The sequence below is a fragment of the Acomys russatus genome, chromosome 23, assembly GCF_903995435.1.
Source record: "Acomys russatus chromosome 23, mAcoRus1.1, whole genome shotgun sequence".
Classification (NCBI taxonomy): Eukaryota; Metazoa; Chordata; class Mammalia; order Rodentia; family Muridae; genus Acomys; species Acomys russatus.
Genome location: NC_067159.1, coordinates 1,544,536 through 1,562,498, shown reverse-complemented (window position 1 = coordinate 1,562,498; position 17,963 = coordinate 1,544,536). Strand labels below are relative to the sequence as shown.

General features: G+C 47.3%; 1 protein-coding gene across 1 annotated transcript in view; it reads right to left on the bottom strand.

Annotated features, from left to right (window-relative positions):
- Notch2 (notch receptor 2) overlaps positions 1 to 17,963 on the bottom strand; it is a 137,315-nt gene that overhangs the window by 30,352 nt on the left and 89,000 nt on the right. Inside the window, exons 8-15 of the mRNA XM_051165834.1 lie at positions 17,443 to 17,631; positions 16,186 to 16,299; positions 15,348 to 15,461; positions 13,044 to 13,277; positions 9,891 to 10,001; positions 5,091 to 5,283; positions 3,549 to 3,694; positions 1,332 to 1,445 (exon numbers count right to left, since the gene is read on the bottom strand). Of these exons, the coding sequence (XP_051021791.1) occupies positions 1,332 to 1,445; positions 3,549 to 3,694; positions 5,091 to 5,283; positions 9,891 to 10,001; positions 13,044 to 13,277; positions 15,348 to 15,461; positions 16,186 to 16,299; positions 17,443 to 17,631 (1,215 nt within the window). The remainder of the gene's footprint in view (positions 1 to 1,331; positions 1,446 to 3,548; positions 3,695 to 5,090; positions 5,284 to 9,890; positions 10,002 to 13,043; positions 13,278 to 15,347; positions 15,462 to 16,185; positions 16,300 to 17,442; positions 17,632 to 17,963) is intronic.

Below are 17,963 nucleotides of genomic sequence, written 5' to 3'. Positions count from 1 at the left end.
GACAGTCTGTGACAAAGAATCAAGCAAGGAAAAGACAGTGTCCTGAGACTGTAAACCCAGATGTGCTCAGAATCTCAGCCTATGCCAACAGCCAAAAGACACTAGGTCAGGGTTCTCAACCTTCCTAACGCTGCGACCTTTCAATACAGCTCCTCCTGTTGTGGTGACCCCCAGCCATAAAATTATTCTTGTTGCTACGTATTAGCTGTAATGTTGCTGCTGTTATGAATCGTCGTGTAAGTATCTTGATATGCAGGGTATCTGATATACACGCTACTCGTAGGCTGAGAACCACTGGGGTCTGAGAGGCAATTGCTCCTTTCAATATTGGCCTAACGCAGCTCATTTCTCTCTCTGAACCTTTTTCATAAGCAATAGGAAAATTAGGGTAGCATGTCTTTAGGGAGGACTTCTGTGGGTTAAGTGGGAGAAATGCATTCAAAGTCCTTACTAGCACCGAGTGAACCCTTAGCCTCCGCAGGCCGCCACCTCCGCTGTTGCCACTGGGGCCGGCCACAGAGATTTGGATACCTGCATCAATCCAGTAAGACTGTTCTGATCTCCACAGGGGAGACTCAGCTCGGCCTCTCACGGCGAGGCAGCTGTTGCCAGGCAATGTCTACTTATACTAATGGGATGCTGGCATCTGCCCATTAATGAAATGCTTTCTGCCTTAGTATATTAAATGCAAACTTAGAAAAACAAAAGAAATAAACTAATTTCATTAAGAGGAAGATCAAGGTATGCTTTAAAATCACATTAGGTTTTCAGAAGATGAACTGTAACCCTTCAGCTCTCGGAGTTGGCGACAAGTGCTTTCACCCCCAGAGGTGCCTCACTGGTCCACTCAGTTGTTTCTAAACAAAATCAACTTTAACAGTCACCTTAACATTTCGTATTCAGAAAGAAAAGCACATTACCATGAATTTATCCACAATCCTGTGCCACGATGTCAAAAGGATAGATACTGCTGGGTCAACTAGGCACCAGATTCTAGCCATATATAACTTAAAAAACAAAAACAAAACAAAAAAAAACCCCCTAAACCCTACAGCTAGGTCAGTTGTAGAGCCCTTGCCTAGGAGGCTTACGGCCCTGGCATAATTCCTCAGCCCATAAAAATGAACGAAGAAAACCCCACAAACACCAAAAAGCATAAAGCAAGCTGCTTCCCCATGACCATGTTTCCTCAAAGCTCAAGATGTAGTCTGTGTGGCCACGAGCGACCCCAGAGACTGAGTCTTCAGGGCAGCGACTGCACCTCGGGGGTTTGTACTGCCTGCCACAGGGCACCTCGCCCCTCTGGCCCCACGGGCGCCTGCAGTACCCACCTGTGTAAGGCAGCACACAGTGGCAAGTGTAGCCACTAATGTCATCAAAGCAGGTGCCTTGGTTCAGGCATGGGTTTGAGGCACATTCGTCAATATTCACTTGGCAGTTGTAGCCTGTGAAGGGGAAAGCATGTACACATTGGAAGTCAGCCTCTCATTACCTCAGCTCCTGACCAGTTCTCCCAGTGGGTGGTGACATGGGTGACACTCATATCTTTGGGTCACGGGAGCACCTGCTCATTCATTTTAGCTCTGAGTCTCTGATATGCAGTCACTGGTCAGTCAAGGCAGGGAGGGACTGCCTGAAGGCCTAGTACGCCTCCAAATATAAGTGGACTCTCTGTAATGAACCAAGAAGTCACTATGGCTGAAAGCATGCTGCTCTGTCTAAACATGGGCCCTTTAGCAGGAAGTTTCTGGTCAGAAAATGGGGAAACTCCTGAGGAAAACCTCGGAAATGTGCCCGCTCGTCCACCCGTGCACTGCCGGCTATCAGTAAGCTAGGTCCTGACACCTTGAAAATAGGTCTCCTTTTTCAAAGCAGTAAATTTATTCCTACTAAAAGACGAAAGAAAAGGGAAACAGTAAGGATAAGTGGAACTAGGGCAGTGCCAGATCCTGCCCACCTCTGCACCTTCAGTATGGCCGAACACAGCCTCTTTAAAAATGGAGAAGCCAGAGCATGGTGAGACAGGGGCGTAGGGAGACAGAAGCCTGAGCTCAATGGTGTTTACAGCTCACTGAACAAACAGGCTTGATTTTATATTCTTATTTTCCTTTTGATCACTGATAAGTAAGTTCCAATGAGATTTTTTTTTAGGTGCTTTGGAACATACAAGTTTCTTGGTAAATGGAATACAGTATATCAGAACATCAGTGTCTGAAGCTGACACTCCTACACCTGTCTCTGAAATACTTGGTCTCTGTGCTGGACCATTATGTCACCTTGACATACGCTAAAGTCATCTGACAGACAGGAACCTCAATAAAAGAAAATGCCCAAAGATCTGGCTGTAGGCAAGCCTATAGATACTTTTCTTAATTACTGACTGATGGCAGAGAGTCCAGCGCACTGTGGCTAGTGCAACCTCTGGGCTTGTGGCCCTGGGGTCTATAGGAAAGCAGGCTGAGGAAGCCATAGGGAACAAACCAGTAAGCAACACTCCTACACGGCCTCTGCATCAGCTCCTGTCTCCAAGTTCCTGCCATGTTTGAATTCCTGTCCTGACTTCCTTCAATGATGAACAGCAATGTGGAAGCCAAATAAACCCTTTCCTCTCAAACTTTGCATTTAGTCATGGTGTTTCATCATAGTAATAGTAACCTTAACTAAGACAACATCAGAAGCGTTTGGGTGGTTTTCTTCTTTTTGTTTTTGTTTTGTTTTGTTTTTGTTTTTTTTAAAGGGTGGGATAGAGTGGAGATTCTTACCAATAGATAAGGAGCTATTTGAGGGATATCATATCTCCAACACATCTTTTACACATAACCTGGAGTACTTTAATATAGTATGTTAGAGTAATATTGCACACAGAATAAAACTTCAGGAAGTTTCATTTCACGTTGATGTTCAAAAGTTCCTGACTTTGGAACACCCCACATTTGGAGTTTGGTAGGATACTCAAAATGTAATCAAATTGAGCAATTCTAAAACACACTGAAGTGTCAAATAGCCCAACACAAGGAAAACTGATGACAAAATAATTTTGAAACATGTTCCTTTGCTATGTATTTTCCCAGAAGACCACAGGAAACTAAGTATCCAGAATAGCTCCTGTGCAAGAACTTGCTGGGAAGGTCCTGAACACACACCAGGATCTGGTGACAGAAAGCCCAGAACTTCCACTCCACTTCCAAGAAGCTATCGGACTAAGTATAGAATCAAGCTTTGGCCAAGAAGCTAACAATTAGACACCCAAACTAAAGGTTTTCAGGCAGCATGTACCTTTACCCACAGAGTCATCTTGCCAGCCCCTCGGTGGCATCGTAACTGTTCATTTTAAGTATTATTGTGCCAAAAGTTTACCTCTCTGGTAGAATGATATCTATTTGAGTTTTTATTCCCCAAGTGTCTCGGAAATACTAATTGCTCAGTGTGTTCACTGTACAAATAAACCACAGCAACAAAAAGTAACGGAAACAAAGAGGAGGGAAGGTGCACAACAAGGTGAAGACAGACAAACAGCAGGTGGAAAGAGCTGAGCCTCAGGGCCTCACCTTTGAAGCCCTTCTTGCATGAACATCTGTAGCCGTTCACCAGGTTGTTACACGTCCCTCCATTCTGGCACGGGTTAGAAAGGCACTCATTTTTATCCACTTCGCAGTTGACGCCGACCCAGCCTGCATCACAGAGGCACTTATAGCTGTAAGAAGATAGGGTTTTACTATGGGGGTCAAAGGTACAACTGAGTCATAAGAGATACACAAGAGATATGTGCGAGGTAGTTTGGTCATTCTTTTTGTTTTGCCTGGTAATTTGGGGACAGGGTCTCACTCTGTTGCCTATGCTGGCCCAGAATTTACTATGTGGTCGAGTTGTACCTCAAACTCATGGTAATCCTCCTGCTTCAGCCTCCCTAGTACATAGATTCCAGGCATTAATTCATTTCTATTTTCCTAGGGATCTATACTGGTGTCTCCTTTCCCATGGTGAGAGTCATGAATCCATCAGCACGTTCAGTAGAGACACCTATGTGGTGCTTCCTGGCTCACCAGGCAGTTGGTGACTTTCAAACGTAAGCAGTGATTTGTCAAAAACGCTGGGCCAATCTGAAGGAAACACTAAATGGACAAAGCTCAGAATCTCTGGTACAAACAGACATCCGAAAATAAGCTAGCAGCAGAGATGGTCGAGCTTGCTGAGGACTGATTCAAGTCCTACAGGCCAGTCACACTTTCTTTGGATCCAAACCCTGCCTCTGAAAATATGGTGTGGAGCAAGAAAAGGCCAAAAGCTGAAGATCCCTGAAATGCATATGACATCTGACTTGGACGTCATTAGCATTTTAATGTGGTATCAGATCAGTCAGAGAAGAGGAGCTGGGCGTGCGGAAGATGGGGAGAAAGAGTTGGGGAGGAGAGAGCTGCGGAGGAGTGTTTTGAAGATTGTCACGTCCTGGATCAGAAATGCAAGTTAAACCACTAAAAACCAAACAAACTTATCTAACATGGTCTCCATTCTTTCAGGGTTGAGAAGTTGCAATGCCCTTGCTGCCTTAAACAAGAGTATACAGCATCTAATGGCATTTAAGGCACTCTTGTTCTAAAACCATTGCATGCTGCACAGTTCCGAGGGCATGCAAGCTGCAAATGCACTATCACAGCTACGTCTAAAGTCAGTTGAGCCAGCTCTACCTCGGGGTCCACAGGCACCATGACAGAAGAGGGATAGGCTTGTGTTATGTGTGTGAGGGGTGTCAATCTAGAACACAACACCCCTCAGATCTCAATCCTCTAATGTAAACCACAATTGCTAGATTCATGAACTTCCTGGACCTCCCCGTGCGGTCCTCATCGATTACTTAAGGAGACAGTCCTCTTTATTTCTGAAGTGAGTTCTCAGTCTAAGAAGATGGGTCAGCAGCTTCTATAGACAAATCAGTAATTTGGAAGACTTTAACATAGGCCATCAAAACCTTCACCTAAGTATCAAGTCAAGTCCCCAATTGTTCGACTAGGCCAATTAGGAGCTAGGAGCTCATATATGCAGCTAGTGTATGCAGGACAATGAGAAACTACTAGCACATGGCAGCTACTCACCCACTGAGGCCTCCAGTGCAGTTTCCATGGATGCAAGGACTGCTCAAGCACTCGTTCACCTGGGAGTAGCAGCTGGGATGATGTGGTCCCTCGGGGCAGAGACAACGGAAGCCATTCACATCATCTATGCAGGTTGCGCCCTTGCGACAGGGATTGGAGGCACACTCATCAATGTCAGTGTTGCATCTCTGCCCTGGAAGGGGAGGGGCGCAGAGTTAAATTCTCAGGGAACAGGGTTAGAAGGATGAGACACAAACACAGACACTCTTCACTGAGGCAGGCTCTACATGCCCACAGCACTAAGGTCAAGGTTCAAGGACTACCACGGAGAAGCATGCCATGCAAGGAAGGCATGGGAGCAGATGCAATTAATGAGGAAGCCAAGTTACTTAACACCACCAACACTCGAGTGCAGCACTCGAAGGTGCACTGCTTCTAGTTAGAAATCCAGAACTTCACAAGCATTAAGGAGAACATCAAACATCACCGGAGACAGCTACCCCTCCTGGTGCAGCTGTGTGCGCATGTGGAGCTCCGCCTGACATGTGTTCTGTTGGTATTATTCAGTCAACTTTTTACATTTCTATCTATGATAAGTCACAGTTAAGTGGGAGAACAGCTATACTGGTGAGCAGTCCGTAAGAAGCAGTCCTCCAATAACTGAGAAAACACTTCAATGACACCTGGGCTAGACCAGTGGTTTTCAAACTTTAATGTATGAAAGTCTCTTTAAAATGTGGTTTCCAGAGCCAGGCGGTGGTGGCGCACGCCTTTAATGCCAGCACTTGGGAGGCAGAGGCAGGCGGATCGCTGTGAGTTTAGGGCCAGCCTGGTCTACAAAGCAAGTCCAGGATAGTCAAGGTTACACAGAGAAACCCTGTCTGGAAAAACCAAAAAACCAATATAAATAAATAAATAAATAAATAAATAAATAAATAAATAAATAAATGTGGTTTCCAGGGTTGAGAGATGACTCAGTGGTTAAGAATGCTTACACTGCTCATCCTGAGGACCAGAGCTCAGTTCCCATCATCCATGTTAGCTGGCTCTCAAGTACCTGCCACTCCAGCTCGTGGAATCCAATGTCGTCTTCTGGCCTCCACAGGCACCGACAAAAAAGTAAATAGATCCTTTCTTAAAACAGTGAGAGATTTCTAGGCTCCCTTGGCACAGACTGGGATGGCTTAGGCCTAACAACCACACTTCAAATAGTTTATGTGGTTCAGACACTAGAGCCTCTAAAAATATAGGGGCTGGCAATGCAGGAAATCAAAGTGGACACGGTCTTTTGCCAGAACACCCTCAGGACTGAACTTTAAAGGTCTGTCTGCTGTAGCCTCCATCACCACTGAGGTCAGTCTGCTGTAGCCTCCATCACCATTGAGGTCTGTCTGCTGTAGCCTCCATCACCATTGAGGTCTGTCTGCTGGAGCCTCCATCACTACTGAGGTCTGCGTGCTGGAGCCTCCATCACCATTGAGGTCTGTCTGCTGGAGCCTCCATCACCATTGCCTTAAGCTGTATAAAAGCCTATTGGACTAAGGATTCAAATGCCTTGTCACATTTCCAATAGTTGAGAGTTAACATTTTTTGTTGTTGTTGTTTGAGAGAGGGTTTCTCTGTGTAGCCTTGGCTGTTCTTGACTTGCTTTGTAGACCAGGCTGGTCTCGAACTCACAGCGAACTTCCTGCCTCTGTCTCCCGAGTGCTGGGATTAAAGGTGTGCGCCACCACGTCAGGTTACATTTTGAAATGCTATGAAATTGAATTTTTATCTACAGTGCTGTGAGTGAAATCTAGTAACCCCTATGAAAAATTCTATCAACCTCAAAGAATACAATGTTCTGAATCAAGTTGGAAAGTGTTTTCTTAAATTAGTTTAAGAAAGAGTAACACTATATTTATTTAGTTCAGGAAGTTCCAAATGAAAGAGACACACCCTTTAAAATAAGGAATTAGCCAGCAGCCAGCCTCCTGTGCACTCTGAACCATTACTGGTGGCTCCTGTGGTAAAGACCCACAGTCTGGGAAAGTTGCCATTTTCCTCTGTATGTCTTGCCTCAGTCTTCCAAGTGTTCAGCATGACCACTTTATTTTTTTTTTTAACCTACATTTTCTTCCTTCCTTTTTCTTGTGGTGCTGGGGATAAAACTGGGAATCTGCCAGCACCCTACCACTGAGCTAGTCCCTCACTTGCCTGTAAGTAATTTCCAGAATAAACTTTTAAGCCAATTTGATGTGAGTTAGCACAGGTCCCCACTTCCACAGTGTGCTGTGTAGATTAGCAGAGGCCTCTACAGTGTTCTGCCCTCATCCAGTGTCTACTGCATTTCAGAAATGGCTAGCGCCAGCTGTGCACCTTGTGGGGCTCAGCGATGATCAACATGAGAATTTATTGTCTGGTTCTTACTGTTTACATCAAATTAATTGGTGTATACTGCATGCTGCAGTATGGACTTCCAGCTCTAGGCTGGAAACAGAAGAGGTCTGTTCATTTGCCAGTGTGTGCTGACAATTTCTTCTGTACTAACTACTGCGGAAGGATGAGACAGAGGTCCCTGGCCCCTGGGAGGAGCATGCACACTGTAGCTCACCGCTTCATCAGCCTCCATCCATGCCTGGACCACATTTGTTAACTGAGAACAGAACTCCTGTATGGATGCTTAGGAGAATACAGGAAGATGGTGGATCTGGGAGAGGTTTGGGGTTTTTGTTTGTTTTCTAGAAAACTGTTTTTAGGGTTTGGTTTGCTTGTGTTACTTTTTGGGGGTTTTGTCTGTTTGTGTGTGTGTTTGTTTTGTTTTTTTTTGGTATTTGAAATTGAACCCAGGGCCCCGTGCATGCCAAGCAAGCACTCCACTACTGTGCTGTAAGTACTATTTTTACTTTTCCTTTTGAAACATGGCTTTACTACCTTGCCCCGCTCCCTTGAATTCAGTGTGTGGTCCAGGCAGGCCTTGCACTCGTGAGCATCCTGCATGAGCATCCAGAATAACTAGTACTATGGGGACCTGTCCCCGGCCTGTCACCCCAACACCAGCTCTGGGAACAAGAAGGAGTTTATAGGATCACGTGCTGCCTGTTGCCTGACCGTCCCCACCTAACCAGAGTATCAGAGCTCCTGGGAGAAAAGAGACTGGCCTTAAGGAAGACAGAAGCCTCCCTCGGGTCTGCTAAGGCTCCTATGAAAACGATACAGGGAATCATTAAAATAAAATAGAAGGAAAAAACTCCAAATGCTTCCCAGTTGTGGTTCATGAATCTCGGACATTTCCAGCAACAGATTTACAAAATAACCTCTTGGGCCAGAAAAGAGTTCCCAAGAAGAAGGCACCACCCAGCAACCAAAACATTCCATCTCTGGGTTATGTGGTTTCATGCTACACCTTATGTTTATTTTAGAATATTTTTAGCCTATGTGCTCCCCTCTTTGACCCTGTTGATTTGCTGAATGTTAAAAACAGAGAGAAAATGATTCACTGACATTTAAAAAACTAAGTCTGGTGAGAAGCCTTACATAAATCCCAAAGGAAACCACAAGCGGCTTCCTCTTGGCCGTGCAGTGGGAAGGAACCTGGGCTCCAGGGGCCGGTGCGGGGGCAGGACCCTGGCTGCAGGGCACTGGGAACATCACCCTGCCTCTGTGCTCTCTGGCCTCTCCTCAGTACCACAGGAACCAGCAGCTGTGGCAACTAAGCGAGAGGAACAAGCAACTTGGAGCCTGGCTCAGAGTGAGTCCTTCAAACAAATCAGGCAATTCTCCTCCTGTCACACGATAACTGTGCGGCTTTCAGGAGGCCCAACTTCACCAGGCTACCTCTGAGGGTGGCGGCATGAAGCCTTCACCACACTGGCTTCTCAGTGGCCAGGAAGAACTATGCTCCACTGAAGCCACAACTGTCCCTGCCAGGAGGCATGGTCATAGCACCAGCAGAGAGAAACCGAGTTCCCAGCTCGTGAGTGGCAGGCAGTCTCTTCCCCTGGCTCGGGCTGTCCTTAGGCTCTGCCAAAAGCACTGAAGTGGGCTGCTCACCTGGGGAGCATGTACCCACATGGCAGCTACTGAAAGGAAAAATTACATGTGCCTGCATGTGTGCAGTCATGTGCAGAAATAACAGAACACAGCGTATCCTCATGATGGGGCCTTGACCGTACTTAGGTGTCAGTGGGGCCCAGCTTTCTCTGGAGCCACTACAACAACTTTACTAGGAAGTAAATGACAGAGCAAGCGTTAATGAGGAAACAGAAGAGCGTGTGTGCCTTGTGCTTCAGCTGTGGGCACATGTACAAATTCTCTAGAGGTTCCTACCTAAGGAGAAGTTACAGTGCAGTATTATTTTAATTTACTTTTCACGGGCAGAAAGATCTTGCTCATTCCAGCCAACTTAGGGTGGTCTCCTCAAATGATGCTCTCCTCAAACAGGCTCCCCGAAGAGGCAAGCCCCAGGACAAGCAGTCAGTGTTTTCATGCACGTTTACCTTGGGCATGGCTCTACAGAAGGCACTGGCCGCTGCCTGGAGGGAAACATTAGCTCAAGTACAGTGACAGGGAGTTACACTCTGCTAGGAATTCTCAGGGAGCAAGAAACATGTGGCCTGAAATGCTAAGGCAAATGCTGTGTTTCCACTTAGGAAAGGTCTGGAAACAGAAAACTGGTTCAGAGAAGTACAGAAGCAGATTGCAAACCTTCCAGAGACAATGAGAAACAGGAAACAGGTGGAAAAGTGATTTTCACTTAGGGGCCCCTTCCCCAACTGGATGGGGCTAACAGAGGCCCCATCCAAATGCAAGGAGCATTACCTGTGAATCCTGGGGAGCAGACACAACTGTAACGATTGATGCCATCCACACAGGCTCCGTGCACACAAGGGTTGCTGGCACAGTCATCAAAATTAATTTCACAATTAAGGCCTGTAAAGAGACCCAGAGAAACGATTCCGTATCACCACAGGAATGCCAGTACTTCCGCCTGTGCTTCTACACAGCAAGACATCTGAAGGGCATGTAGGCAGGCCTCACAGAACTCTGCAGTGCTCCGCCAAGTACAGTCCACAGAATCCAGGACTGAGAAGCCAAGAGGACTGGTTTACTCATACTTAGCCATGATTCATCTCTTCTACTCTGTTGTCATGGTAACGGCATAAAAGCAACATAGGCAAAACTGTCAGCATCTTAGCCAGGGTCCAGGCAGCAGGGCCCAACTGCGTACTCATATCTACACACGCGCAGCCACACATGCGCCTGCTTCACCTAAGAATGGCTTTGGTGAAGACGCTACCATCTGTCACTTTACAATGTGTTAACTCTTAGCCCTCAGACTGAGAGAGCATCATAGCCAGGAGGAGCAACCAGGGCTTGAACTGTGAGCTGAAACAGTGTTCTACACAGAATCCCATTTTCAATAAAAACAGAACAAAAGCGTAACACATAAACCAAGGCTAATTAGCCTTGAATATTTAGCAAATATTAAGTGAAGGAAATAAACCTCTCATGTTTTAGTAAAATTGTTAATATTTTGCACCTTAAATAAAATTTGAGTCTTGAAATCAAATCTTTGAACTTGTGTCTATCACCTTAAGCCCGATGGTTACGGTGGGAGTTGAGATAAAGCTGTGCAGGTATCTTGTGCTGCTTGCCTCCCAGCCTGTTCCCCAGAGGAGTAAGGGGTTGGCTTCGTTAACATGAATTTGATAGAATGAATAACTAGACAGCAGTGGCACATCAATTATTATTGCTGCCATGGTTATGTAATGGTAATTAAGGCAATACTCACATTGAATCAGTTATAAAGCACACCTAAGAAAGTTTTGTGGGTACCACAGAATACCTTGTGGTATTAAGAATAAAAATAAACTCATAGGAAGAATATAAACAGGTAAAACTTCTAGGCCAAAAATCACCATGGCGATTCACTCACAAGCTGTACTATTTGTAAGTAAATCGAATATTTTCTAAAAATTACCTATGTTAGGTCCAGAATGTTGTGCAGTCTTCCAGTGTTGATGAGGCTAACCTCACTAACCATGACTGAGACACAAGCTTCTTCCACATTCTTGTACACAGGGTGCACCTTCTAGCCTCAGCCCTCAGTCCATGAAGCCCCAGCACGCCAGTGCAGCTCTAGGCCCTGGGATCATAATCACCTGACCAAGCTGGGCCACAAGCATCTACACAGACACACCTGCCCTGGTGTGTCCACCTTCAGGGCTGCAGCAGCCCTGCTCGGGCAGTCCTCTCCTAAGGTCTGTGACTCTGTGGTTTCTCACAGCCCATAAGGGGTTTCTAGACAGTGAGGCACAGTGGAGCATGTCTTTAATCCCAGTACTCAGGGAGGCAAAGGCAGGCAGATCTCTGTGAGTTCGAGGCCAGCCTGGTCTACAGAGCAAGCCCAGGACAGCCAAGGCTACATAGAGAAACCCTGTCTTGAAAAACAAAAAAGAAAAGAAAAGAAAACAAAACAAAAAAAGACTTCTTTGGTGTTTCTAAATTGTCTGAGTTACTGTTTTCTTCTTCCTTAAGGAGACTTTATGCTAGATCAAGCCATTTTGGGTTACTTGAAAGAAACCCAAAGGAACTAATTAATTACTTCAACAATTTGTCATCATAAAAGAACTGATGAGAGAAGGTCCCAACAGTGACTCTGAGTCTCTCTCCCTGTGAGCATGCAGACAGTGAAAACCACAGGCATGGTTAACAAGGCCCGATGATTCCTTCCAAACATCAAACTACCCACAGAGACTGCAGGATGCCCCAATCAGAAAGTCTTACTCGGTGACGGTGACGAGGCTCTCCACAATGTCTCCTAAATGAATTTTCCAGGCAGGTCCCCAGCCCATGCCAGCTCCTTTGCACTAAACACAGACTAGCAACTCTGTGGCCTTCCTCTGCCTGCTGCCCACCATGACCATTACTTCTTCCTCTGTCCCCCGAAGGAAAGTCTACCTCACATATGCTGGCACAAGGTATAATCCCAGAGGAAAATAAGTTCTTGCCAACCCAGCACTCGCCAGGTTTCCAGCAATGTGTGTTACAGTGCAGGAGACGGCAAGCCTAAAACAGCCCCTCCATTCTAAAGACAGCTATTCAACTGCTTGTAAATCTCTCACATTTCTTTCGGTACTGCAATTTCTCATGTCTGGGGACCAGCCCGGAAGCAAATTGCTTTTGGAAGGTTTCACAAAGCTCTATTCAGCCCTTTGAGGGAGTTATCTAAATGTGGGGAGGGGGCCCCGCATTCTCAGCTGTGAAGGCATGGGATGTTTTTCGTATGCTTGAGCAATTCAAAAAGGACTTTGTTTTCAAACTTGGCATGCGTGAGGCCCTGGATGAAGACCAGGGCCTTTGACAAGTTTGAAGAAATGGATTTGAAGGAGCACAAAAAAAAAAAAAAAAAAAAAAAAAAAAATCAGGGCAGCTACTCCCTCCCCTACCTCTGCCCCTTCCATAGGCCAACTTCCTTAAGTCCAGGATGAGCCTCCAAGCAATCACCCTGTGTATTGGCAGGTCTACTGCACAAAAAGGCTCACACTGGCTAATCTTCCACTAATGCACTTTCCTTTGATCTCGAACACAGTGTTTCTCTGTCTACTAGCTATAGCTGTGTCCAACACCATTCCTCTAACAGGTACAGTGGAATCCAGAGAAAGCTGGGAAATGCTGCTGCCCAACAAAATGACCCCAAACTCCTGATAAGAGCAGACTCTCAGTTAGCAAGTGGCCTCCCTCCAGGTTCGGGCAGCCAGTAAGGAGCCCTGGAGACAGAGCTGGCACCTTGGCATTCTACTTTGCAACTACCAAGGTGTGAGGCAGAGTATATGTCCTCTTGGCCTGAAGTGCCCGAGGCACCGCCACACACAGCGCTGCAAGAAGGCTGTCACTTTAGACTGCGCATGCCAGAAAAGAGACCAAGAGGGGAGGGAGGGAGGGAGGATGGACAAAGAGGGACTTTCCTACCTGATGTTCCCGGCTGGCAGTTGCACTGGTAGCTATTTACCAGGTCAATGCAGCGCCCGTCGTTCAAGCAAGGGCTGCTGTAGCATTCATCAATCTGGTCACTGCAGATGGCCCCCATGTACCCAGGGCTGCAGACGCAGGTGTAGGAATCGATCCCATCCTGGCAGTGGCCATGGTGGCACGGGTCTGGGTCACAGTTGTCGATGTTCTCCCCACACAACACGCCAGTGAAACCTGCGGAAGGATTTTTTTTACCAGGGAACATGCTGCACCTGCACCCAAAGGCAGTTTGTCCATTTACCCGGCATGTCCCGTGTCTGGAACAATTTCCATGGCTGGCCTTGAGCAGTGGGAACTGCCTGTTTGATTCAGAATTGGAGCTTGAGGACTCAGGCTCAAAGATTCTTGATGGGGTTGGCAGAACTGCCACCTTCTCAGCGCCCCCCCCCCCCGTCCCGGCCCTGCCCCCCCCCCCCCCGGCATGCTTGTGTCTGAGTACCTTTTCCCCAACCCAACACACAGGCAGTGACTATGGTTTTACATATTCTGCCTTCTAATTCTGACCCTGGAGACAGAGATGGAGTCTTGGAGCCCCTCCAAGAGTGCTGTGCTACTAGTTTCTAAGTAAATGCTCATTAAAGAAAATGAATGACGCACTTCTGACCACTTGTATGACAAGGAGATAAGAGTCTCCACGACAAAAAACTAGATCCATGTCCCACCTCTTCCTAAGAGGCTCCAGGAGGTCTCTCCTTCCTTTTATTTTTTAAATTTATTCTTTTTTTTCCCGAGTTTTGAAAATCAAATGTAATCTGAAAATGTATGAGGCTACATATTTTTCTCAGTCTCCATATTATTTTACTTAAGTTCAAAAAAAAATCCCTTCAAGTCAAATGCAGCAATGACACTTGGGTATGCCGAAGGACATGACAGTGTCCAGTGGAGTAAAGGAGTGGAAGATTCCATCTTGCCTGCAAAGTTGTGCTTTTACTGCTTTTAATTGGGTGGTATGGGTGTGTACACGCCACAGCTCTACGTGTTAGTCTTGTGGGGCAATGCCTGCACTCGCTAGCCATCTCACCTGCCCTCCTGTCCCTGGTACCCATGAGGCCTGCACCCGCCAGACATCTCACCAGCCCTCCTGTCCCTGGTACCTGTGAGGCCTGCACCCGCCAGCCATCTCACCAGCCCTCCTGTCCCTGGTACCCGTGAGGTCTAGGACTTAACCTCCCTCCCGAGAAGTCATGCTCCATAGAAGCGGGCTGGGGAAGACAAAGCTGGAGTGTCCCCCACGAAAGGCAATGGTTCCTAAGAAGAAAAGGCCACTCAGCACTGTCCACACCCATGGCAGCCACTGACTCTGCACCACTGCAGGACAGAGTTTGCTTTCCTGAAATCTGAGGGAAATCACAGGCACAATGCTTATCGGCTAAGAGCCTGTTTTCTAACTCATGTTGTGACTTTACTCTGTTATTTCCTGCTCTGAGGGTCTGCCTGCCTGTGTGAATGTATCTGCGCCACGTGTGTCTGATGCCCAGAGGCCAGAAGCAGGTGTTAGATCCCCTGAAACTGGAGTTACAGATGGTTGTGAGCTGCTACATAGGTGCTGGGTTGTCTGCAGGAGCAGGAAGTGTTCTCAACCACTGAGCCATCTCTCCAGGCCCCACTCATGACTTCTGTCTCAGTCAAAGAAGGAAGACGTTTCCTTTTTAAACAGTTTCAAGACCTTCTCCACATTGATGACCTGTACTTCTGCACAGTGTGTGTGATGTGGTCTTAAGACCCAGAAATGTATATCTGCTTGGCCAAATCTTCTTGGAAAATAGAATCAAATCACGAAGTGGTTCAAACCCTCCCAGATAGAGCTCTCTGTTGTCAGTTACAGCCAACTCTCAAGGGCACTTGCATCCTAGATGCAGAAGACCTATGCACTGCATAAAGGCCTGGCTCAGAAGACAAGAGACAGACCACACAGAGAGCCTTGGTGAGGAAGAGCTTTCTTTCAAAATTCTCTTCTTCCCAAGGAATCAGGGAAGCTAGAAGCTCACTGCTGCCCAAACCCTTCCCATAGACACACAGACACCAGCTAAGCAGAACCCCTATGGCGGTGAGAATGAGACAGGGGCTACAGGCAGGTACTGTGAGAGCATCAGGAAGTCTGCAGCCAAAGCTCTCTCTAGCATGAGCCTGCCCTGGCTGTTAGAATGACCTCTCTTTATGTTTGAGCACTGAGCAGCTACTGGGAAACAGTCACCCTGCTAACAGCGGGACCTCCCAAGGGACGGAGCACATGCTGCCGCTTACCTGTGGCACACTGGCACTCGTAGCCGTTCGGGTGGTCGATGCACTTGGCTCCATTCAGACAGGGAGTGCTGGAGCAGTCATCGATGTCAATCTGGCACACAGGCCCCGTGAAACCTTGAGGAGGCACCAAGGTGACACAAATCAAAAACTAAGCCATCTTCCTCTACTGAAACAGTGGGCGGAATCATTGGCAGAGCATATGACAGGGGGTCACCAAGCAGACGGCTCTCCATGTATGGCAAGTGACTGGAACACCTGGGCAACGCTAGAGGTCAGGGGCACTGGGCTTCCACCCCTGATCTTTGGAGCCTAGAGGTCATCTCCAGAGGAAGCAACAGGTGCCAAGACACTACGGGAAGATGGAGTCTCAAGCTAGTGACTAAAAGAAGCTCGCTTTGAAGACTAAGTAGAAACAGCCACTGTCCACAGGAGTCAGCTGGCATGCCTTCAACATCAGCAGAGGCAGAGGGCCTTGGGGGAAAAAAACTCATGTATGTTGTCGGCCTGGACTTAATGGGATTAAATGTCTTGGGATTTAGGAATATGACTCACAAGGAAAAAAAAAACACCCTGTGCGTCTGTGAGGTGTGAGCACTCTGAAACACACACATAGACAGGGGGTCAGGGGCCAGTCAAGAGCAGCCTTGGACTTCAGTCTACAAAAGCCGCAGATACTGGCTACAACAGTCTCTCACCTCAGCACACACACAGTCTCTCCCAAGCCCTCGTTTTAATGACTTCCTGATGCACAGCTCCCCCGCATTCCCTCTCTCCCCCTTCCTGTGCTCAGCTGGCTTGCTGTTTTGGAAGACCACAGGGGCAGGTGGCGGGCACTTACCAGGGGGACACAGGCACTGGAAGCGGTTGACTTTGTCCACACATTGCCCATTGTTTACACACGGGTTGCTCTGGCACTCGTTCACCTCCAGTTCGCAGTGCACACCTTTGAAACCTGCACAAACAGACCACACATGTGGCTCAGAGAGAAATAAAGGGGCGGTCCGGCCAAGAAAGCACAAATGTGCAGATAGCTACAGCCCCTACAGCCATGAGCACGTCCTCAGAGACAAAGGGACTTGGCTAGGATGAAAATAGTCCCTGCAGTCAGCAAGATGCAGACACTGGAAGACACTCTTGCTAACGTGAGGAAGGGGCAAGGATGCTATGGAACCGATGTGAAACATCCCTCACAGGCTCAACACCTAGTCCCCAGCTGGTGTGGCTTAAGGAGGTGGTGAAACCCCTGGGAGGCAGGGCCCAGCTGGTAGACTAGCAATGGGACTTTAAGACAATAGTTCACTTTGCTGCTGGTCCTGTTATGTTTGCTGCCCAACTGACCGCAACACGAGGAGCTGGCGCCCACGCCCTGCCCCCACGCCTTCCTCTGCCACAATGGGCTGACTTGCCTGTGAGCCTTTAATTGGTTCTGTCGGGTACTTCACCAGTGACAAGAAAGGTGACCAAAGCAAAGGTTACCCCCAGAACACCAGCAAGACAGCAGGTAAACAAGGCTACACAGCCTGTGGCCAATTTCTAATTTCTGGACTCTCTATTGAAAGACTCGTTGGAGTGGAGCTCTTGGGGTGCAGGCCAGAATCAACAAGGGCTCCTTCTCAAGGCTAGGTGCTGTCATCCCTCATCAAAGAACAGCCGACCTCTGCTATCACATCCTGTCTGTCCTCTGAAGAGTCAAGGATGACCCTGCGGAAGAGCCCCAGGACACAACTAAGCTAGTGTCTCTTTCTGGGGAAGTGGCAAGGGTGTAGCTGCATAAGTGTGACTAAAGTCTAACTTTATAAGTGAAATTGGATGGCGTATGTAATCTATCAGGGCATCAGGAAACTCAATGTTTAGAGGATTTGAGTGGGAAATTGCTCCTGAGGTTTTCCACTGTGTAAAGCTGGAGTTTGACACGGTAGTATTGTGTGATTTGGTCTGCTGCTCTACCTACCCCAGTAGTGTCGTATTCTGCAATTAAGGGGCTCGGAGGGGTGTCCTGACTCAACTGTGCTCAACCAGCACAGGGAATGACAGGCTGGCAGAGTGCATGGAGTCACTGAGTGCTCTGTCAGCACGGCTGGCCAGCCCCACCTACCTGGCATGCACAGACAGGTGAAGCCTCCGATCTTATCCAGGCAGGTGGCATCATTCTGGCAGGGGTCTGAATGACACTCATTGATGTCCATCTCACAGCGAGGCCCCGCGTAGCCCTTCAGACACTCACAGTGGAAGGCGCCTTCTGTGTTCACACACTTTCCTGCATGCTCACAAGGGTTACTGTTGGCTGTAATACATAAGAACCAGTTATCAGGACTGAGCACAGCCAGAGCACCCACGAATGTTCGTAAAAGAGTTATAACACAAGGGCAAGCCACAGTTGAAGCAAGATCATTCTATCTTCATTAATTTATAAAAAGACACTACCAGAGTGATCTCTACTTTTATGCTGTTCCTTTTTTTAAAAACCTCTTAATTAATATAAGGTAAGACCTTATATTAATTTTACTTATTTATTTTTAGTTATGTGCATATGTGTATGTCTGAAGGCAGAAGATGAGGTCATATTCCCTGGAGCTGGAGTTGTAGGCTATTGTGAGCTGCCTGATGTGGGAGCTG